The sequence below is a fragment of the Arachis stenosperma genome, chromosome 7 (genome assembly GCF_014773155.1).
Source record: "Arachis stenosperma cultivar V10309 chromosome 7, arast.V10309.gnm1.PFL2, whole genome shotgun sequence".
In the NCBI taxonomy this organism is placed as follows: Eukaryota; Viridiplantae; Streptophyta; class Magnoliopsida; order Fabales; family Fabaceae; genus Arachis; species Arachis stenosperma.
In genome coordinates this window covers 32,572,115-32,595,525 of record NC_080383.1, presented here as the reverse complement: position 1 = coordinate 32,595,525, position 23,411 = coordinate 32,572,115, and the positions used below count along the sequence as shown (strand labels likewise).

General features: G+C 33.8%; 2 protein-coding genes across 4 annotated transcripts; one reads left to right on the top strand and one right to left on the bottom strand.

Moving 5' to 3' along the window:
- Positions 1-2,379: 2,379 nt before the first annotated feature.
- Positions 2,380-12,554, top strand: LOC130940381 (ribonuclease E/G-like protein, chloroplastic). Of its 3 annotated transcripts, XM_057868491.1 has the most exons (14): positions 2,380-2,796; positions 3,926-4,029; positions 4,359-4,540; positions 4,785-5,037; positions 5,128-6,191; positions 6,311-6,628; positions 6,759-6,800; positions 7,499-7,623; positions 8,631-8,778; positions 8,994-9,066; positions 9,695-9,807; positions 10,182-10,301; positions 10,667-10,822; positions 11,912-12,554. In XM_057868491.1, the coding sequence occupies exons 1-14, from the start codon at positions 2,654-2,656 to the stop codon at positions 12,089-12,091; spliced, it is 3,021 nt and encodes a 1,006-aa protein (XP_057724474.1). In that variant the 5' UTR covers positions 2,380-2,653; the 3' UTR covers positions 12,092-12,554. The 3 variants fall into 3 exon arrangements, with proteins under 3 accessions (XP_057724474.1, XP_057724475.1, XP_057724476.1); XM_057868492.1 differs by lacking the exons at positions 2,380-2,796; positions 3,926-4,029 and adding an exon at positions 4,059-4,274; XM_057868493.1 differs by lacking the exons at positions 2,380-2,796; positions 3,926-4,029; positions 4,359-4,540 and having other exon boundaries at positions 4,802-5,037; positions 5,117-6,191.
- A 4,723-nt stretch (positions 12,555-17,277) lies between these two features.
- On the bottom strand, positions 17,278-19,653 carry LOC130941229 (uncharacterized). Its single transcript, XM_057869648.1, has 2 exons — positions 19,462-19,653; positions 17,278-19,262 (listed from the first exon to the last, which is right to left on the bottom strand). The coding sequence occupies exon 2, from the start codon at positions 19,223-19,225 to the stop codon at positions 17,516-17,518; it is 1,710 nt and encodes a 569-aa protein (XP_057725631.1). The 5' UTR covers positions 19,226-19,262; positions 19,462-19,653; the 3' UTR covers positions 17,278-17,515.
- Between the last annotated feature and the right edge of the window lie 3,758 nt (positions 19,654-23,411).

The following is a 23,411-nucleotide window of genomic DNA, read 5'->3' as shown; positions in this document are numbered from 1 at the left end:
CTAATTAATTTATTTGTGATAACACTCATAGCTTTGCTTTTTTCACTTTCTTCCCTCTCTACTATCTCTTCTTCTCCTTCGGTCATTTCAATAGAGAAGTCATGGAAGCTAAAGCTAGCTGCCGAAAGGAAGAAGAAACAAGCAACAAGACCATTGTAATGATGGCAAGAAAAAGAAAACAAAAAGTATGTTGTTGCTAAGATCTTCAACCAAGAAAGATAAGATTTGGTGAAGAGATCTCAGCCTCTCCATACCAAAAATGGAAGAGAAGATCTCGGTCAGAGGAAGAAGATCCTTGAAGGGATGGCTTGTCTCTGATTCTGCTCAACCACTATAGGAGGTAGCTACAGTGGCTACATGATGGAAGAGGCAGATGATGGAGCAGATGAAGCTGTCATCATCATGAAGCATCAAGGGTTAGGAGTCCATCTTGGAGTGCAAGGTAAGATGGAAGGCTCGGATTCATGATTATTGGTGACCAAGGAAGAACTAGAGGTAATTGCATGTTGGTTATTGCATTCGATTACTTCTCCTCTCTCTCTCTGGCCGAACCAGTTTGCATGAAGAAGAAGAAGATTAGCTTGGTTCTTTTGGTTTCAACTGTGGAGGCTTCTCCCTCTATAAATAGGGAAAATAGCCAGGGCTTGAAGCAAGGAGTGAGAGTGCAAGGCACAGTGTTCTCATAGCTACCTAAGCTAGCAGAGTTTCTTTTCCTTCAATGTTCTTCATTTTGTATTTTTCTTTTTAATTTTGTCTGTCTTGAGTCTCATGGAAAAAGGCAAACAGTGAGGTTTGTATGAAAAAGCCATAGAGCGAAAAAAGGCAGAGTGTGCAAAATTAAAAGAAAAAGCCATAGATGTCCTAGAGGTCCTTTTTACATCTGTGTTGTATTTCATGATTCTGTGGGAATCCCCTTGCAAGTTGGGTTAGCACTTAGCAGTTGAAAGCTTGACAGTGACCAAGTCAAGTTCAGTCTTTGAGTTTAGATTCTGGAGTTGTCCCAAATAGGAAGGGTAGTTCCTAGGGAGAATTGGTGTTTGTAATAAAAAATGATTATAGTGAAATTCCATCATTTTTGTGATGGAGACTGGATGTAGACTGCACTACACTTAGCAGCTGAATCAGGATATATCTGGGTGTAATTTTCTCTCTCTTCTACTCCATTTCTGTTTCTGCTATACAGGAGATAAAACTGAAAAATATCTCGTACCAAGTCACGAGATAAAAAGAAAAGTCTCGTGGCTATGTACGAGACAAAAATAAAAATGTCTCCAGAAATTATTTCAAAAACCAGCAAGTGTTATTAAGTAAAAAAGGGGCTAAGATTCAACTCCTATTCTCTTAACTACTCAAACCATCATAAATTATTGTAACTTGCTTTGACTTAAAAATATTTTAAAACTATTTATCTTAAGGGTAAAAACATGATGACATTTTAGTGATGACTAAAATGCATTGCTATCAAACCATGTAGTTATTTTCTTTAATTTTATTGAACTAAGAAAAAATTTGAAATCATAAAATAATATTCTATTTGTTTCAAAATATATATCTAAAAAAAAGTTGATATTTTCAACATAAGAGTTTATTTCTAATATCAAAATATCATTGATTAATATTTTCAATAGCATCTTTACTTAATTTGTAAAGTAGATATTTTAGGATTTTGAGTATATTCTTAAAATTTTGGTAATTCTATAAACTATAATTCATTTTTTATGATACAACGTCATTTTTTTTATATATAGAATTGTTTGCATTTTGAATATTTAAAAGAATAAATAGTAGTTTATGAATAAAAAAGTTACTCAAATAAAGACGTCTAAAACATCTTTTTTTAAATATATTTTTTAGTAATTAAAATTTAACACATATAATCGATTAAACCGTATTATTTTTATCAAAATTAGACCAGATAAGTTAATTTGACAAAAAAAATAGTGAATTAAACTTTGAACGGGTCTAAATTAATATTTTTTTGTAAAAAAATAATTATAATATATTTATTATAAAAAATAATTAAAACTCTTATTATATATATTAATTTTGAAAATCGTAAATTCTAACTCTTTACTTTTATGTTATCATAGAATTAAAATTTAGAATTTTTAATATATATATATATATATATATATATATATATATATATATATATATATATATGAAATAGAAATATTTTAGTTATTTTTTATAAAAAAATAATATTAATTTAAACTGATTTAAAATTTAGTGATAAATTTTAATTATTAAAAAAATATTTTTTTAAAATAATATTTTAAACGTTTTTATCTAAATAAATAAATAAAAATATAAAATATATAATAAATAAGTGACAGAAGAAGGCGCCAAGTAAAGCATTATCTTCAGGGTATATGAGAGTATCAGGTATCAGCAAAGAGATCAGGTATCAGCAAAGAGCAGAGCACCCCGTCCCCAGCACCACTACCATTTCCTATCTTAGTATGTTATCCATTGAGACATAGCATTTCATAACAATAACAACACTTAAAGGAACACTTTTTGCTTTACCCTTTCGAAGCTTCAATCCTCCGCGACCCCCAAGTGATGAAATTGCACGCTCTAACTCTCATATATCACCTCTTGTGCCCACTGTAGCACTTTTTACCCAAGTGGGGGGTTTCATGTTGTTTTCATGGAGCTCATTGCTGAGCTTGGTTTGATGCACCATCATCATCATCATCATCTTCACTACCGCCACCAGCACCTTTTTCGCTGTGCTAGTAGTCCTTTTTTCTATACCCCTTTTGTGTTTCCTCCAAAGAGGTTCCTCTCACTGTAAGTTTTTTTTTTTTTTTCTACACACCACCTGTTTGATGTGTTGTCTCTGAGGGAGTGTGTCATTGTTTTTTTTATAATTATTGCTGTGCTCTTCCTGAATTTCCCTTGATTATATATTTGTATCGTGGGATGGTATATCAATTCATGTTGTGGTGCCTTGTGCATTTTAATGTTATTATCAATCTCTTGCATGTTGTATAGAAGCTTTCTCTATTTCTTCCAGATTTTGAGGAATACTGTAGCTTAGCCTATATTGGAATGGTTTGTGTTTAGTTTCCAGCACAAGGTTTATGCAGTCTTTGCACAATAGTGTTTTGTGGGAGGTTTACATGATTTTTACCTGAGAGGGAATTATTACTTTCCTATGCATGTATGAGATGGAAATGTGGAAAACTGAGAGCAGAGACAAAATGGGGCTAGATGAAAAGGGTTTAGATTTTCACTCATGGTTGCTTGGTTAAGGGTGGAAAACGAATTTGAATTAACTTTGTTCTATATGGAGTTTCTGAGTTGGAATGTAAACGTCTTGTGCTTTCCCTTTCAACATTACTGCAATTTTGTAGTATGAAGCAATTTGAAGTGTTTTCTACACTTGATTTTTTGCACTTTTCATGTCCTGCCTACTCAAACATGCGTATTTTTTGTTGTAGTTAGTTTGCTGTGGAAAAAAAAGGGGAAAAGAAAAAGAATATTGCGATGGATGTATTTTAGGAGAGGCTTTCCTTTATAGTTGACAGAAATTGATGCTGATTGCAATTTCACCATCTTAGATACTTGGATAGTTATAAGCTTTAGATTCTACATGTGTTGAATTAGAGTTGGTCTCATTGTTTATATTTCATCATATGATTAATGTGTTGAAAGAAAGCAGTGCTCTTGGTTACTAAAATTCATTACCTGTGTCACATCACTCATAATTTTGGCTGAGCACAGCAAATAGTTATGTTGACCACTTGGTAGTTAATTTAATCCATATACCCGACATATGGTTTACATTAAGAACTGAATGTGTTTTAGGGTGACCTACACTCTTGACATATGTACGCTCTTTAAAGCGTCAACACCATGCTCCTTCTTTTCTTTTGTTAGATCTTGGTTGTGCTTATATATCATATTATTTGGACAGGGACATATGCCATACCATACCACTGCATGGCGTATACAGGATCATATACTGTATGAAGAACCACAAATCAGTGAGAAGATTAACAGCATTGCCAGCATCAAAAGGTAATTCAATCATAATTTTTTCTACAAGGAGTTTACGGATATATATCAGTGGAATCTATTTTGTGTTTGGCTTGTCACAGAATCACAGGGTCACAATTCGGATTATGTGCTTCATGTTAAGATATTGTACTTTTTGCAATATAAACCACTAGGTGCTTTACTCTATATAATGGAAGGGTACTGTATTTACACATGTTTGCGGACTATCAAATAAGGGATCTAACAGCCTTATGGATTCTGTGCGGGTGCAGCATCTGCCTTTCTGCATTTATTTGTGATTTCTCCTCAGCATAGAATAAATAATGAATCTTGACAATCTGATATCTCAGGGAAGCAAACCAAAAATGTTGATGAACTATGCAAGATTATTTGGACTGTAGAAGCTGATTTAGAAGATGGTCACCTTCTGTACATAACCGGTGACCCAGCTGTATTGGGCTGCTGGAAACCAAAGAAAGCTGTTCTAATGTCTCCTACAGAACATGCAAATATATGGAAAGCTGAATTTGAGGTAATTTAACTGTTTAATCCTGTTTATTTATTTTTTCTGCTTTTGTGTCAGTAGAAATGTCTGAGATTTGTTGCAACAATGATGGTGGGTTTTAATTGCCACTAAGTTTTGTATCGTCCAGATCAATGCCCCTTGTGTTTATATATAGGTTTATATGAAACTACAATCTTCTTGAAATCTGAATGAAAATTGAAATGCATATTTTTTATGAGTTAGTAACTCGACTATAACTTTGTGCTCACAGATTGCTTCGGGCTTGAACTTCAAATATAATTATTTCATTAAGGGAAAATCGAAATCCTCAAGCAATGTTATTTGGAAGCCAGGACCAGCATTCTCTCTGTCATTACCCCTTACAGTCCTTGGTGAAAATAAAGTTATGGTGAGGGATGTGTGGATTAGGACTAGTTCCCATGTGTCTTCAGCTCATACATGGTTCCCCTGGATAGAGGAAACATATTTTCCGGAGCATCCATCTAGTCATTTACCAGTCAAAGGTACTTCTACATCTTTTTGCAATACTATAAATATATTGGATTTTGCAAATATGTTTTCTGAACACTCAAATGCTTCCAGTGGTTTGACAGATGATGGAGAGATTGCGAGTCTCTTTAAAAATGACGTGTTAAAGTCAGATATATTCAGTTTGGAAGATCAATTGTACTACGACGATGACAATATGGACATGGAGAGCATGGATGATGAGGATTCACATTCTACTAATATTCTTTCTGAGAATTACCAGCCTCTGGAGGAACCCTGGCTACTCCTTTCACCCCCTTTTTCTGTCTCTAAGGATAGAAAGGAATCCAATGAAGTTGAAACTGATAACACTGTAGAAGAGCCAGTGAAGTTGGTTGATACAGAAAAATTATTACCTGAAGACAGTACTAATGTAACTTCAAAAGATCCTGTTTCTACTGTTATACTTATTAACTCTTCAATATGTACTATGCAAAGAATTGCAGTATTGGAAAATGATAAATTGGTTGAGTTATTATTGGAACCTGTCAAGAGTAATGTGCAGTGTGACAGTGTATATGTTGGGGTAGTCTCAAAACTTGTTCCTCATATGGGTGGGGCTTTTGTGAACATTGGGAGTTCTAGACCTGCCCTTATGGACATTAAGCAAAACAGGGAGCCATTTATATTCCCACCATTTCGTCAAAAGACGAAGAAGCAAAAACTTGATATCAAGGATAAAAATGATCATGAGTCTCATGATGCTGATGTCTCTGATGGAATATCAGACATCTATTCTGAGGATGGTTGCTTAAAATCTGTACACAATGCCTATGATGAGCATGAAGGAGAGGATGATTTTTATATTACAGAAGTTCTTAAGGAAAATGTGAATGGTAGCTTGATTGATGATGAAGTAGAAGCTGACTTTGAGGATGACATAGAGGGAAGTGAAATCCATATAGACGAAACTAGCAACAGCCTTCTTGGTTTTGGCATGAATGGTTCAGTCAACTCTCATATATTACAAACAAAAGATACAGAGAAAGCAGCTCATGTGGCTTCTGAAGAAAACAAATGGATCAAAGTTCGCAAGGGAACCAAAATCATTGTCCAAGTTGTTAAAGAGGGCCTTGGTACTAAGGGTCCCACTCTGACTGCTTATCCTAAACTAAGAAGTAGATTCTGGGTATGTATGTTTTTATGCATCCACCTTCTGTAAAGTTTGATTCTATAGCATTCTTGTTCTTTCTCATAATTTTTATTTATCATTTCATGTATTGCTTAATTAAACTCTTTCACCTGCAGGTGTTGATTGCACGTTGTGATAAAATAGGAGTCTCCAAAAAGATCTCTGGTGTTGAGCGAACAAGGTTGAAAGTTATTGCAAAGACACTGCAGCCTAAGGGTTTTGGTCTCACTGTAAGAACTGTTGCTGCTGGTCATTCTTTAGAAGAGCTGCACAAAGACTTGGAAGGTTTGCTCTCAACATGGAAAAATATAGTCGAACATGCAAAATCTGCTGCTCTTGCTGCGGATGAAGGTGTGGAAGGAGCTGTTCCTGTTATTTTACACCGGGCAATGGGTCAGACTCTCTCAGTGGTTCAGGATTATTTCAATGAAAATGTTAGTTATGTTGCTAATTTTATATCACTTTCCAAAAGATCTTATAGCTTTTTAATTGTATCTATGTATATCAGAAAGAAAGTCCGGGTTAGCACTCTGTATCCTGAATACATTTTATGATATACTTCAGGTTAACAGGATGGTGGTTGACTCTCCAAGAACATTTCATGAGGTAATTATTCTGCTAATTGCAGAATGTTAAGTTTCCATGTAGCAGATCAGTTTGTGCATTTAAACAAAATTGGCTTTTTCTTCCTCCGTTGATAGAGGTAATCTAGAAGAGTTGAGTAATTATCTGCAACCAATAGTTTGCAAACCCAAATGTAGGATAGGCTGTCCTAGATTGGTCTGTCATCAATTGCTAGTCAAAGCCTGGAAAACGAGAAGAACTCTATCATTAGCATGCTACTTCTATATTAGTATGATGAACCAGTTGTTTAATCTTATAGTGCTACTTCTATATTGTTAGAGATATAACCATTTATGTGGCTCCTCCTATCAACTTAGCTTTTGCGATAAATGGTTCATGAGCTTCTATTACCAAAAGGTTTAGAGTTCGATATTTGTTATTCCCGAAAAAAGAAATTCAACATAAGGCAAACTATAAAGGAAAAAAAAAGGTTTATGCACAATCATGCTTCAAACCCAATAGTGCCTTTTGCTAAGGGGTGTGTTAGAGATATAACTATACATATGCCTCCTTTTATCAGCTTAACTTTTGAGATAAGTGGTTTCATGGCATATATGAATAGTAATATCTTTTGCGTTGCAATTTGCAACACTTGTATTGGCGACTAATATAAAATTCAGCATACAAACGGATATGATAATTCTGATTTGGTGATTTTTACCTTTTCCATTGAGCCTCAGGTGACCAATTACCTGCAAGAAATGGCCCCTGATCTATGTGATCGAGTAGAGCTGTATGATAAAAAGGTTCCCCTTTTTGATGAATTCAACATTGAGGGAGAGATTGACAATATCCTTAAGAAAAGGTGAAATATTGTTACTTCTCTTCTTACTTAATATTAATCATCATGTGTGGCTTCTAGTGTGTTATTGTTTATTCTCTTTCCTTCCCATCTTCTAGATATGTATTTTGACTCCTCATATGAAACTAACCTAGTGACATACAATATTCTAGAGGATTATTTGGGAAATTTTTAAGCTGATGATAAAAAGTAATGGATGTTAATCATGTAATCACTGATTTTATATGAGAAAAATCATAACTGAGTTTTGTCAATAGCCAAATACAACTGCTTAAGAAAATTTGGTTTTGATTTCTAATGAACCTCCTTATTTGAAGGGCACTGCAAATCCTATATGCTTAACTTAGAATTTAATTAGTTGAATTTTGGGGGGGAGGAGGATTTGACTGTTGACTATGGCTGGTCATAAAGGCTCCAATATCATGTCAAGACTCAAATGAATCCAAAAGCATAAGTGTCTTACATAGGCCAACCTGGTTACGTCTTTGGACTGGCAAATAGGAATTTGCAGATGCTGTACTATAGCTTTGTAGCTATAGTTTTAATCTAATATTTATTTAATTTTTCATTACTTTAAGTCTTTTATCAAACTGAACAACTGCAGTTCAGAGGATATGACTTTCAAAAAACTCGTAAAACAAATAAACCATAAAAATGTGCAAGAGTAGCCTTCTAAGTTCCAGACTTCAAGTCATGTGAATTCCTCTTTTAAGAAAATATTCAGAAACAACAAAGGCAGAACTCTATAGCAAGTGAGTTTATAGTGAGTAAAAAAATGTTCTTTTATTTCAAAATAATCAATTGAAAAAGTGTCTTTCCTGCCTTTAAATTTCTCCTTTCTTGAATTACTTTTCAGTGGAATATTATAAGAAACGAAAGCGAAAGCCCAAACCTTGAACGACATTCTCTTAGCCAATATTCTTATATAAAATGACAAATGTGAACTGATTTAGGCATCCTTGAAAAGCTTAATGATAACATTTCTAACTTGTATTTTGATCATTTTATAGGGTTCCACTTGCTAATGGAGGTTCTTTAATCATTGAACAAACTGAGGCATTAGTTTCTATTGATGTGAATGGAGGACATGGGATGTTTGGTCATGGAACATCACAGCAGAAAGCTATTTTAGATGTCAACCTTGCAGCTGCAAAACGAGTATGTTAGATGTCATTCTATTAATTATTATTTATCTGTACTTCACAAATGCTTTAGGATGACTGGCAGTACATTTAACAATTGTGGCACAGAAGATTTAGATAATTCTATATTTACATTGAAAAATAATATAGGATTTCTTTTCCTTTTATCTTGAGACATTATTTCGCATAAACTCTGCAGTTCAAGCTCTTAATGAAAACAATGTGTTACAGATTGCAAGGGAGTTGCGATTACGGGACATTGGAGGGATCATTGTAGTAGATTTCATTGACATGACAGATGAAGGTAAATAGAAATCTCCCACTTTTTGTGCAATGGAATTATACATCAAGTCATACAAGCTACGAGATCTCAAATATACTTTAGAATATATTTAATATCACTGACTTGAGTACCAAATCATTGCCTAAAAGATTTCTGTCTGCTTAATCCTTTTTTTTTGTGTTGTGCCTCACTATGCAAAATTTGCCAACTTATTCTGTAGGTCATGAATGTGTAATTCATATATGCATAATTCTGGATTGTCATAGTTAGTGTTTCAAACTTGTAAGCAAATGGAAAAACAATGTAAGGGGAAATATTTTGCTGGGAAAAAAAAGTAAATTGACACTAGTAGCTGGTTGACCTAAGCTTTGCATTCCGGTATGTGGTTGCCCTTATACCACAAATAACAGACATCGGGTTATTTTGGGACTTTCTAGTTAAAATGTTACTAATGCCACAAGAGATATAAAGTTTTTTCAACTGTTGCTCTCACAACATACTTTCATGGAGTGATATTTTGAAATTTCAAGTAAAGCAATGATATTTAGATTAAAGATGTTCACCTTTTGTGCCACTCGGAATTGGCATTTCCTGTTGTTAATGTAGTCCATACAAATAATATATTTCTTGAATTTGCAATCTTTATCAGCAAATAAAAGATTGGTATACGAAGAAGTCAAGAAAGCTGTTGAGAGAGACAAATCCATGGTGAAAGTCTCTGAATTGTCAAGACATGGACTCATGGAAATAACACGAAAGAGGGTATGGCGTTGTATTTTAGTGTACCATGATGATGATTCTACTTTGATGTTGCCACTATGCCATAGTTGATTTTTCAAAAAGGAAAAATAATTGACAAATTTAGAAATAGATAGATCGTTTCATGATTCTTCTAATGATTTATTTATGGTTTTATTTAATTTCTCAAACAATGTGACAACTTCACTTCATTTGTGTTATTTTACTGAACATGATCCTTTGTAGTTGACTCAAATCCAAAAAAGAAAACAACTATGGTTTGGAAAAGAATAATGCATAGATTACAACTTCTCAAAGTTTGTTGTCCTCTAATTCTGATTATTGTTTTATTCAAGGTTATTAAAATAATTTTTTAAGGCTTTACTGATGTTTGGCAGGTTCGACCAAGTGTGACATTCATGATTAGCGAACCATGTGCTTGTTGCCATGCCACAGGCAGGGTTGAAGCTTTAGAGACATCGTTCTCCAAAATTGAACAACAAATCTGTCGGTTTATTGTAAGTAGACATTTTCAATCCGAAAATTATGTTTCAGCCTTAAGATGATGCAAAAAGAAACAGAAAGAGAATTAAAAAAAAAAAAACTTTCAAAAGCTCTAATTTATATTATAATTCCTTGAGCACCTGGAATCAACTAGGTTTATGTTTTCTGTCAGATGGATTTCGGCATCTCCTTATGAATTTGTCTTAGTGCATGTCACTTGCTGTAATATTTTATCTTTGTACTATTTCTCCTTATAGTTACTGGCGAATCGTCAATCATTTACTTAGATTTTAACAATGTTTTATCCACTTCCCCTAATCTTGTTAGCTTGTTATCCTTGTAGTGAGTGTGGTTTCTTGTTTCTACTGTGATATCTCAGGCAACAATGGACATTAAGGCAGACAGTATAAGCCCCAAGTCATGGCCAAAATTTATTCTGAGAGTTGACCATCATATGTGTGAGTACTTAACTTCAGGGAAAAAGACAAGGCTTGCAACATTGAGTAGTTCCCTCAAAGTCTGGATTCTTTTAAAGGTATAAATGATCAACAAATTTCTTTTTAATCATTTTTGAAGCTTACTTTATTAAATAACCTGCTATTGCTTAAGGAAATGGATTTACATCACAGTGTGGGAGGAATGCCCTCACTGCCCACTATTTACAAAACAAAACATCTTGTCTTTTGTTTATCACTTTAGCGCCGGTTATTTATACAAAATTGATTCGATGAAGATAAATGGGGTGAGTTTCAGCAAAATGGTAATGTTGCATTGTGACATCTGGTCTGGGTTCAAAGTCTTGACCCAAAATAAGTTTCAACATGGAAATATAACATGTCTCTGAAAGGGTGCAAAACTAACTATGAAGCTGTAGAGTAACCTTTTAAGGTATACGAACAAGCGCTTAAATGACAATGACTTAACCCCAAAGTTGATCATGTAAGGTTTAAATGAGAGCCTGTAGGCAATACTTGTGACATGAAAAACCGGCAGCCGTACAATCTTTTTTGAAATAAGGGGACAAGTATGTATAGTCACTGAATTGCACATATGTTTATGCAAGGTAGTTTAGGTTTGATTCTGTACTAGATATACATTTAATGATGCATGTACCCTCCATGAAGCAAAGAGGGGAGGACGGCCCTGGCACAATAGTAACGTTGCTGCCTTGTGATCCGGAGGTTACAGGTTTAAATTCTTCTGAAAGGGGAGTGAACTCTTTGACCCGACTAGGCAGGTGGCTCGTGCACTTGCTCACTCTTTTAATAAGAAACGAGTGGTGAATTTTTTTAATTTTCAGAAGTTACAAGCCACTATATCTGAATTAAAATTTCATCAATTAAGTGGATACGAGCAGGCTGCAGTCTGATGGGGGTTCATCTACAGTCTTAAGTCAGAAACTCTTTGAAGGACTAGGAATTAAAAAGCTTTTAGTTGGATCTTTTATTTGATGGGCCATTTCTTTTTCCTTTGTTCCATCTATGATATTTGTGGTAAATCCTATTAAATATGGTTTTGGGTAAGATAAAGAACTGCTTTGCTTGCCATTGATGTATCAATTATTTTCAGATACATATATAACATTGCTGAAGATTACATTGACAGGCTGTTTTTAATCCTTCAGGTTGCTAGAGGGTTCACGAGAGGAGCGTTCGAGGTTAAACCATTTGTAGATGACAAAGGAGAGAAAAACCAGCATCAAGCTCCAATTTCAATGCTGAGATCCTCAGAGGCCAGTACCAAAAAACCTGGCCAAAAGTTGACAATTGTTCCAGTTAAGAAATCAAAAGCTAGGGGAAAATAAATATCCCTTTTTTCCCCTGGGGTGGTTCTTGAAACAGGCTTATTCTTCCCCTCTGTACACATTTTTTTTGTTTATGCTATATATATCATGTTAGGATGAAGGAAACCGCAGCTGCAGGTCGAAGATCGGAAACAGATTTGGTTAGACCTTTGAGGGTGAAGTTACAGGGAACAGCTTTGAGGCAGATATATACCATCTACATGTGAGAAAATTTTGGTTGTAAATTGCAATTTGTAACGGTTCATTTCATGAGTAGTTTCTAGCCAAAGTCTAGGCTTTCACTTCACTAGTTATCTACAAAAATAATGAGAAGATTAACTAGAAAAAAAATCAGATTTTGTTCAGGGCTGCTGGCCTTTTATCATAATGAACAATAGCTTGAGTAGAGTCATTCAATGGCATGGCGTTTGTAAATTTGTATAACTAACGAAATTTGAAGACCAGTTACCTTGTCAATGTTTTTTCTGTGCCATCTTTTTGTACATTTTTTTTTTTCAAAAATAGTAGGTTATATTTCATTAATTATTGAAAAATAAAATACAAAAATATCTAAAAGTAGGACAGTATAATAAAAGGTGGAAATTTTCCAAAACAATACATTGAAGATATTCATCCAACGGTGCATGGTTGAATAACGAAGAAAAATCTTAAAGAAAAAAGAATGATAAATCAAATTGAATGAAATTAAGAGTTTATCTCATGGAGATGACGATCTAAATTAGGAGTTCTTTGGATTTCACGGAGTAACTTGACAGAGCTTGCTAGAATGGCAGACGGCATTGAAGTAGAACTTTCAAAAATTAACTGGTTGTGAGCTTTCCAATAGTTCCAACAAATGATGGCAAGCAATTGAGGATTACGGTCATCATTCTTCAATGGGTTAAGCATCTCTGTTATTGCAGTCCACCATGTCCAAAAGTCGTTAGGACTCTGAGGGGGAAGACAGTCACGAAGATAACTTTGAGACCATACTTCTTTAATTCTAGAGCAATCGATCAAACAATGAGTGAGTGTTTCTGTTACTTCATGACAGCAGGGGCATATTGGCGATATAGATGGGATGCGGTGATAAATCTGAGCAAGCACCGGAAGCCGTTCATGGAGAGCTTTCCAGATAAATAGCTTAATTTTGTGAGACAAGTTCAACTTCCATAGATCAATCCACAGTTTTTTCTGCTGCATATAATTAAGGCAAAGCTCCAGAGGCAGATGGTAAAATAAATAGCCAATTCTGTAACTTGAAGTTGTATCATATTGCTTGGATTTGTTCAAATCCCATTGCAATTTGTCCATACTCTGCTGAATTTTAACTGACAAAATTCTGTCTGCCGTCTTGGAAAAATAATTCTTGAATGAGATTCTGATTCCAATTTTTATCTTCAATAATTAGATCTTTAACTCTTAGAACCAACTCAGAAATAGCTTGTTTGTTTGGCATGTCAGAAATCATTAAAGGATACGGAGGAGGCAGCCAAGGATCCTCAAAGGTTCGGATATTCTCTCCAGTACCCAAAGCCCAATTAAGACCTTTTTCAACAACTTTTTGGTCTTTCAGTATGCTCCTCCATCCCCGAGAAAGTAAGACTCCAATTTCTGCCGTTATAGCATTACCATTGCTAAAATATTTACCTATTACGATTTTGGATAGTAAGAAAGTAGGCTGTGTTATGAGTCGCCAAAACTGTTTGCCTAAAGTGCCAGATTTTGGATTTTGAGATCTTTAAATCCGAGGCCTCCTTCTCTTCGTAGGCGAGTCATAGTATCCTAACTAATCCAAGCTATCCGCCTTTCAAAATCTTTTTGCCCCCACCAGAACTGTGAAAGTTGAGAGTGAATTTTCGAAATTAATCCATCAGGCAACTTGAAGCAAGACAATATATAAATAGGAATAGCTTCTCCCACTACCTTAAGCAATACCTGTCTACCACCTGATGATAGAAGATTGCGCTTCCACCCTTGGATTCTTTTTCGAACATTCTCTTTGATCATACTAAAAGAAGCATTTTTCGATTTAGAGACTGTAGAAGGCAAATCAAGGTATCTATCCTGATCCCCAATATGATTAATATTCATAGAGTTAGCCAGTAGTGTACGAGTAGTGGAGGGAGTGTTGTTGCTAAAGAATACAGCAGATTTATTAAGATTTACCCTCTAGCCACTGATGCTCTCATAAAAATTCAATAAATGCAAGATGTTTGAACATGCTTCAGGATTAGCCTTACAGAATAAGATAGAATCGTCAGCAAAGAGGAGGTGATTGACCTTAAGACATCGCTTATATATCTGAAGACCCTAAATTAGTCTGTTTTGTTCTGCCTTGTGTAGTAAGAAGGAGAGACCTTCTGCATAGAAAAGAAAAAGATAGGGAGATAGAGGATCTCCTTGTCGAATACCTCTATTTGGTTTGAAGAAACCATAGGGTTGTCCTTCCACAATGATAAAATAGGAAACAGTTGTCACTAATTCTCGAATTCACATGATCTATCGGGAGTTAAAACCAAACTTCTCCAATATAAACCAAAGAAAGTGCCATTCCACCATATCATATGCCTTACTCATCTAATTTTAGCGTCATTTCATTTTCGAGTCCCTTTTTTTGTTCTTCAAGTAATGCATACACTCATGAGCAATTATGATATTATCAGAGATTAATCTGTCTTTTATAAAAGCACTCTGTGTAGGGCTAATTAGTCTACTCATCATACCCTGAAGTCTATGTACAAGTACTTTAGAGATAATCTTGTAAAAGACTGAGGATAGGCTTATTGGACTTACCTAAATCATATCTTTAGCATCAAAAATCTTGGGAATAAGACAGATTTGAGTGTGGTTAAAACCCTACAAAATTCTGCCCCCTAAAAAGAAGCTCTTAACTGCTCGGAACACATTACCACTAAGTATGTTCCAGAAGCTTTGAAAAAAATTTGCTATCATACCATCATCTCCTGGAGCACTTTGAGGATGAATGCTAAATGTTGTACGTTTCACTTCTTCCATAGTCACTGGTTTTTGAAGCCTACGGTTCATGTGAGCTATAACCTTAGGTTCAAATTCGGTAAATAGAGGTTCAGGGTTCTCATGACAAGTGGAGGAGACGATGTCCTTGAAATAAGATTCAGCCACAGAAGCAATACCAGCATTTGAAGTAGCCACTTCACCATCACTGCCAGTTAGTTGCCAAATTTTATTCCTTCGGATTCGATTTCTAAATTTCGGATGGAAGAAAGTTGTATTCTAATCACTGGATTTGAGCCATTTGACTCTAGACTTATCTTTTCAATAAGATTCCTCATTTTGCAATGCTTTTTCAAGTTTGTCCTCTATTTCTAAAATGATGTCGCCTCCATGAATTCCTGCTAAACGAAGTTCCTTTAATTCAGATTGTAGTAAATCAATCTCCACCTTCAAATTAAATTTGTGTTCTTGCTACCATCTGACAATCTGATGCCAACAGTACTTTATTTTTTAAGTTAGAATATACATGACTGAACCATCAATCTGTTCGTGCCAAACTTCTCTGACAATCTGCCTTATTTCATCATTAGCCACCTTTCTGTACATTAGTCTTTCAATTTCTCACAATTTTATGGTAATGTATAAGTTCTCTGTCCTCTCATAACTATTGGTCTATTGCTCCAATAACATTAGTGTTACCGTTCACACAATGCTAAATACCCGCCTCTTTCTTTCTTTCTTTTTAATTTTTTGGTTGATTGGTCAATACCGACCAATTAAAATAAACAAATACCCTGCTTGCCGCAATAAATCAAATACGAAAATTCAGTTTGATAAAATTTTTAAAATATAATTTTTTAAAAATTGTAGCATATATATTTAATAAATCAAATTAAAAATAATTTTCAATAAGCATAAGTAATAATAATTATATTTGGTAAAATAATTTTTAAAATTTAAAAATACTATAATAATATACGAAATTATATTAGACTTTTTAATTTCGATAAGTACAAGTCAATTTTAAAAAATTCAATTTTTAGTGTTTTCAAAAGTTCGATATCTTTTTAAAACTATAAATATAAATATATTATCTTTTTTATTTATCAAAAATAAAATGAGAAGTTTGTGTTTTTAAAAAGTATAAATACTTTTCCAAACCAAGACGAACTCTTTCGCTTTTGGTTGATGACTTGATGTTGTTGTCCAAGTTTTCTTGGTTTATTTCTTCCGTAAATGTATTGTCCCTTTTGATAGTGTCCAAAGGAGTAAAGAGAGTTATCAAGAGAGCAATTATTTTGTTAAAATACTTATTTTGCTAATTACTAATTAGTGATCTAAAAATATTTTACTTTTTTTTGGTTGTGGGGGGGGGGGGGGGGGGGATTCAACTTTATTCATAGCTAGATCTAATTATATGTTGCTTAGAGGGATAGCTGAAAATGGGTAGGACACTAATTTCTTAAGGTTATACCACTTTTAGATCTTTGCTTTCTTTGGAGGTAGATAATCGAGTTCGTTTTAACTTTTGGAAGGACCCACTTAGTGAGAGATTCCTCTTCGAGTTCTAGTTTAACTTTTCTTCGTCGACGTAATTTATGAAATTTCCCTATATAATTTAGTATTTTAGTTTAACCTTTTCTTGGGATGGAACTTGGTGCCTGCATCTACTTTGTGGATCTTTTTGCCCTTTTGAATTTTTAGCTTTATTCTTATCAATTGCCCAGTTTTCTTATAAATAAATCATAAAATTGACATCAATAGTGAAAAGAGTAGTTTGATGAAAATTGATGTTTTGTGTGCATTTAGTTCACCTACCCCTTAAGATTTCCTTTTAGTATTATAGTGAAAGCTTAACTGACACATGATTTTCTACATATAATCATCAACCTACCCTGCCTGTACCCACCACAAACCTCAGCCAAATATTGAAAAGATATATGTCATAATGGTAACAAGAATACTACTATATCCTTAGTTTCTATGTTGTCTTTTATGATAAATATTTTTCCAAAAAACCACTCAACAACTTTGAAAAGTGCTGTTTTCAAATCATTGAATATCCAGAGAATTGGTATGGATTTAGCAAGAGGAAAAAGAATGAAAATATGATAAAATTGTATAAAACAAAGGATTTACTTTGTATCTATTCAATATAAATATAAAAAATACTATAATAGTATAGAAGAGTTTCACCATTTACGTGACACTTAAACTTCTCAGATGAAAGATTTAGGCACCAAAAAGACTTCAATTTAGATCTATAGAGTCAACGAAAGAAGGTGAAAAGGACTTCAAAAATCTCCAAGTAGAAAAGTAAACACTACTCTTACAATACAAAACGTTTTTACCCCTCATTGCTAGGGACTAGTAACTGTGGTTACAAACTCTCAAATTCAACACAAATAGCAACTAAAAGTACAAGTATATCTCAACCAAAACATTGGAATCTCAAGTTTCTCAGATATTTTAGTTTGTTTGAACATTACAGGTATTGATACCATCCTTGCAATCACTGGTCAAATCGTTGAAAGTTTCAATCTGCTTTTTACCTCTCAAGAACACTTCTGTATCAATGGAGACTCTCATGTAACCATCGAATTCTACCGGAACACCGTTATTGAGCTTTGTTGTATCTGAGTTCCATTCACTGGTTTCATCCCAAAGATCCTTATATTCATCAAGAAAATGAGTGGTATACTTATCTTTCAGGGGATCAAAAAAGGAAGTATCGGGTTCATTTGTTGCGATGTAAAGGTGCCTTCCATCGTCAATCTTGTCCCGCAAGGTTGAGAGAAGTGCGTCCGGGGAGGTATGCGCATCGAGATTTGGCCAAAGCTCTTTGTTCCTCGCCTTTTCCCCTCTCACAATATGAACAGCATCATAGTCCCAGTTCAACCTTGAAGCTATTGCGGACACTATATCCATCAACCTCTTCGATTTCCATATCAAATGCCACGGCCTTTTAACGACAGATTCTGTCTCTCCCTCACAGACCCTGTACCAATAGTTATCCGGTTCAACTTCACCGAACTTCCTCATGATCAAAGAATCCTTCACTTCCTTGAGCTTCATCGGTGTGATTTTGTAATCCTCCACAAGATGAAGACCCATCCCATCCTTTTCGTGCCACTTATTCCAATCTGTCCAAAACTGTTCCTTGTCCAACACAGATGCTGCCTCCTTTAAATGCTCAAAATCAAAGTAAAATCTGAAATCTTTGCCTTCCTCGTCCTGCTTCGACGAAGTGTAAATCGAAGATAGGCAAATGCTCAAATCCATAACCAATGTTCGATTTAGGTACTGAGCTTCCCCAAGAGCACACAAGAAACTCCACAAGTAATGATTCATGCTCTTACACCGATCTCCACCTCCAACATATATCAGGTAATTACCATGACTAAATGAACTCTCAGACTCAACCACGGGGAGGCTGTCGTTAACATTAGTCTCACCAAAAACAGGTAATGCAGTCACCTGATCCACCTTTGGTGGAGCCTTCTCAAGCCCAGGTTTCTGATTCTTCTTCCTCTTCCTAGCATTTAACCCACTATGATATTCACCAATGCTAACAATGCTAAGCGAGCAATTCTCGGCCCTCTGAATAACAAACCTCCTATAATCCTTATAAAATGCAGCAGCCTTCCCTTCCTTTGGCCTGAACCGCCATGCCATATCGCAAGTACTATCATTAGAGCCAGGAACCGCTTTCCCGAACCGGTAGAAATGGATATCCTTAAACTTCTCAATTGTGGCCCTCATCAACATATGAAAAACCTCAGGGTCCCTACAATCAATAGGGCCAGTGGTCTCACATTCAGAGGCCACGGTAGCAGCCTCGCCCCCGGATTCAGCATTAGCCGAGTTATTAACATCCTCCATGTTAATAATCGAGCCGAAAACAGTCTCGTTGGCAGCAACAAAATCCTCCCCGGTCTTAACAACAGTGTTATCGGACTTGAAAGTGGCATTGGATTCAGAAGTGAGGAATGTGGTGATCTTGGTTGAAGGGTGGAACAAAGGGTCCTCAGGTTCATAAGTTGCAGCTATAATTGTGAAAACCAAAACCCCAACAACAAAGACAGAGAAACAAACATTCCCAATCATGGCCAATGCACTGTGACCCAAATTCTCTGGCCTGAAGCTTCCAGGTCTGGAAAACACAGACCTACCCAACATTTCTAATGCCTAAAAGATCAACCCCAATATATGTATCCTACACAAAAATCAACAAACAAGAATACCAAGTTAACTAGAATACAAGAATACAGCACCCAAAGGTTCAAAGTTCTCATTTTTAATTTTGTTTACGCAATGAAGAGGAACAAGAAGTAATGGATCTGAAAAAGCTAAAAAGAGAGAAACATTTTAATCTCGAAATTTGCAAGATCTGAATGCAGATTATGGTGACTAACCTGTTTAGTGTTGCTACCTTGAAAGACGAAGAATGGAGCAAAAGCGCATCACTGAAATCTATCGCGCTATGTTATGTGGCTCACTCACTCACACGCATAAGGTCAAGGTCCCTTGCCTTCATGAGCTGTGTCTTCTTCTTAGCTCAAAATCAGATCTTTATAGATCTAACATTAAAGATAAAAAAATGGTCGTAGAAAAGAAAAATGAAACGCTGTCTTTATACTTTAATAGTAAAAATGAGAAAAGAATAAAAATAGGTACTTGACCCACGGATATTTAAACACAACCATAAGAGAATTTTTAAAATGAGACGAATTAAATTCAAAAATTGATATGTCTAAATTTAAAAAAAAAATTAGTACTTTAAATGTATTTTAAAATTTTAAAGAATATAAATATTTACAGGCCAAAAGATCAAACACTTATTTATTTTTTTTTTTAAATAATTATCAACATTCTTTTATATGCACCAAAATTATTAAATCACTTACTAAAACCAATTATTAAAATAAATATATATTAAAATAAACTAAATTATATATATATTTATATATAATAATTATTTTTAATAATTAATTTTAGTATATAAATAATATTTTTAAATAACTAAATAATGACTTAAAAACCAAATCAAAGTGTTCAAATGAAAATTAACTTATTTAGTATAAAATCACAAGACATAGTATTTGAATTGTTTAAACATCTAAAAATATTACGTATACACAAATAATTAATCATAAAACTAATTATATTTTTATATATAAATATATTTTTAATATATAATTTATATTTAATAATTAACTTTTACTGTATACGTACCATAGTTATTAAACATCCCATGTCTTCAGTTTTCATAGAAAGTGTGTATGTAATATATTTTACAGTTTTTTATACACCAAAAAAATGAATTTAGTTGTGAGAATTTAAATTTAATGACTTAAAATTATTTAATATAAAATATGGATATATTTAAATGTAATACTTTCAACTTGATTTTTTTTTCCTTTTATGACAAAAATTGATTTAACTATAATTTAATCGAAACTTGATTATATGTTTAACTCGACTCAATAACTGGTTTCTAAGATAAAATTATTGGTAAGACTTAAAAAGGTAAAATTATTGCTACTTGCTAATTGAATTGTAAATACAAATTTATTAATGGAAACGTTAGTACCAGAAGAAATCAAACTGATATTGAACATGAGTCACATTAACTAGATTTTGATGAATTTACTTTCAACTGTTGTTTTACGCTAATTAAACACAATTATTTTCAATACTAAAATACATGTTAGGAAAAAAATTAAATTAAAAAGTGTGTGAAGAGAGTAAGATAGAGTAAGCAGCGAGCGAAATGCGCACCATGGAGGCATTGGGATTTGGAACAATGAATCTAAAGGTAAACAAAAATATTACGATTATAGTTAAGGAAACTTTTCACGTGTACTTTCTGGAATATGGCTATTCCATTTGTTGTTACCACCAGATTTAATATAAAAAAATACAGATGATCTAGATTTAAGAAAAAAAATTTTGTAGACATTCACAAAGAAAGTGTATGGTGGGTATGCAACCATTATATCTTTTGGACAGGTTATATATTATATGTATTTTCTATAATTAACATCAACAATTAAAAATTACTAAAATACTAATATATTGATACACTTAAAATTTTTTCTATATTATATATATTAAAACTGCATCATTGGATGAGTTAAGTCGATGGTTTTTGTTACGGTGGGTAACCGGAGATTGATGGACTGGATGGAATTGGATGGCCCAATCGTCCGCGGAGGGTGACTTCTGAGCTAGTCTGCACGTTGGAACCTCCTTCCGACTTGTATTCGTGGATGAATGGGGGGTGGTACCTGCAAAGACACTCCGATGCCTAAGTTAGTAAGGGTGTGAGCAGGTCTAGAGAGTATTGGGCTTAGAGATACCTGAGGGGTGTCAGTGTATTTATAGTGGTGAGCCAATAACCACCGTTGGAGTAGTGCCATATTTTTAGGGTGTTAACCGTCCCATTATCTTAGGGAGGTTAAGATATGGCTCGATTAAAGTAGTTAGAGAGATTTTAGGGGCAGTTACTCATTTGAATGAGTGTTTATCTGCCAACTATTCTCCGTCCCGACTTCTTGGGAGTAAGTCGGGTTTGACACCGACTTCTAAGTGTGAAGATTGGTATTTAGTAAGGCTCAATCCTCTGGACTAGGCCTTTTATTTGGACCTGAGCCTTTATTATTGGGCCAAGGTAGGAACAGTTTTGTTATAAACTTTTTTTTCATATAAAAAATGAGCTTACATATTTGTTTAATAAAAAAAAAGTTGTTTAATAGAAAATGATACTATACTAGTAAATAAGGGTTATTAATTTGTTTCATTGGAAAAAAAATAAGATATATTGACTGGAATTATCACTAAATATATTTTCTTTAAATGCATAAAATAATAAATAAGATAATTTTAATATTAGTATAAATTAAATTTAATTGTTTAAGTAAATACTACTGTAATAACATTAATAAAAATTTGTGCATAAATAATATTATTTATATTTTAATTTTATTGATTAAACTCATTTCAAAGTATGAGTATTAAATTTATTGTGCTAAAATTTTAAGGATAATATAAAATTTCACAATAAATTAAGTTTATCTAATATTCATTAATTAAATAAATAAATTTATTAAAATCTTTTTTAACTAATTAATTAATGATAAGTCTTAGAAAAAAACACCAATCTCATCATTCTTGTTAACTAAATTGTAATATATGATAGTGGATAGTTTTATGAGCAGAAATGATCAAGAAATAACATAGAAATTAATAATGGATAAGTAATAAGGGATTGATAGAAAAAATAAATAATAATTTTGTGCATGGTTAATATTATTTGTGAGAAATATTTATTAAGAAAAATAAAATATTAATTATTAATTAATATCTTTAAGTGAAAAACATATGTAGTCAAATTAAAAAAAAATCAGAACTAGACTCGCGAATTTTTTCAGTTGCCTACGGTATTATCAATGTTTTGAAAATCGGACCGAATCGGCCAGTTCAATCGAGTTAATTGGAAATCGGTCACCTAGTCAGTCCGATCCACCTATAAAATTGTCATGTAAAAATCGGTAAAAATCGGTCAAACCGATGGTTAATTGGCAAACCGAACGAACTGGCCAGGTTTCAGCAAGCACCGGTTCTCCTCCCTAAATAACGAAACAGCATTGAAAGATATAGCATTATCAGTGTATATTAAACTTTCATCATATGACGGTTCCATGAAACCAGGTCCAATTGCAGCAATACCATCCAATGCAAGTTGAAAGTAAGGTGATTGAATTGCATTGAAAGGAATACGTGCATCAACAATCCATTTGGCAAGTCCCAACTTAGCCTTGTGTACAATTTCTTTACTAGCCAAAATATTTTTCAAAGTCGGTTGAGATCGTGGAGTAGTCCTTTCTTTAAAGTAACTTCCAATTTGTGTAGCTACTATAGCTCTTCTCTTTCCTTTGTCTTCCGTTGTTGTAGGAACAGCAACTTGTACAGGGTTAGGCAATTCAGGCTCTTGTGCATGTGTTTTTCCACCATAAGACTCCTCTTCAAATTTTCTTTTTTTCATCTTATTTTTTTTTTTGTTTTCCATCAAAATCCTTTTGAATTGAAGTTCAACTTCTTCATGGACTTTGCTACATACTTTAATTTGTCCATGAATTTTCGCAAGATGATATTTCATCCTATATATCCCCCCTCCATTATAAGTATTCAAACAAAAGATAAATGTATATTGTGCCTTATGATTTTTATCATACTTCACAATGAAATATTCCCAAGCCGGGTCAGATTTTTCTCGAGAGAAACCTGTCTGAGATTCTTGTACCGCATTATGTTGTTGTTGTTGTTGATCATTTTGTGACTGTTCCATCTAAATTCATAATGC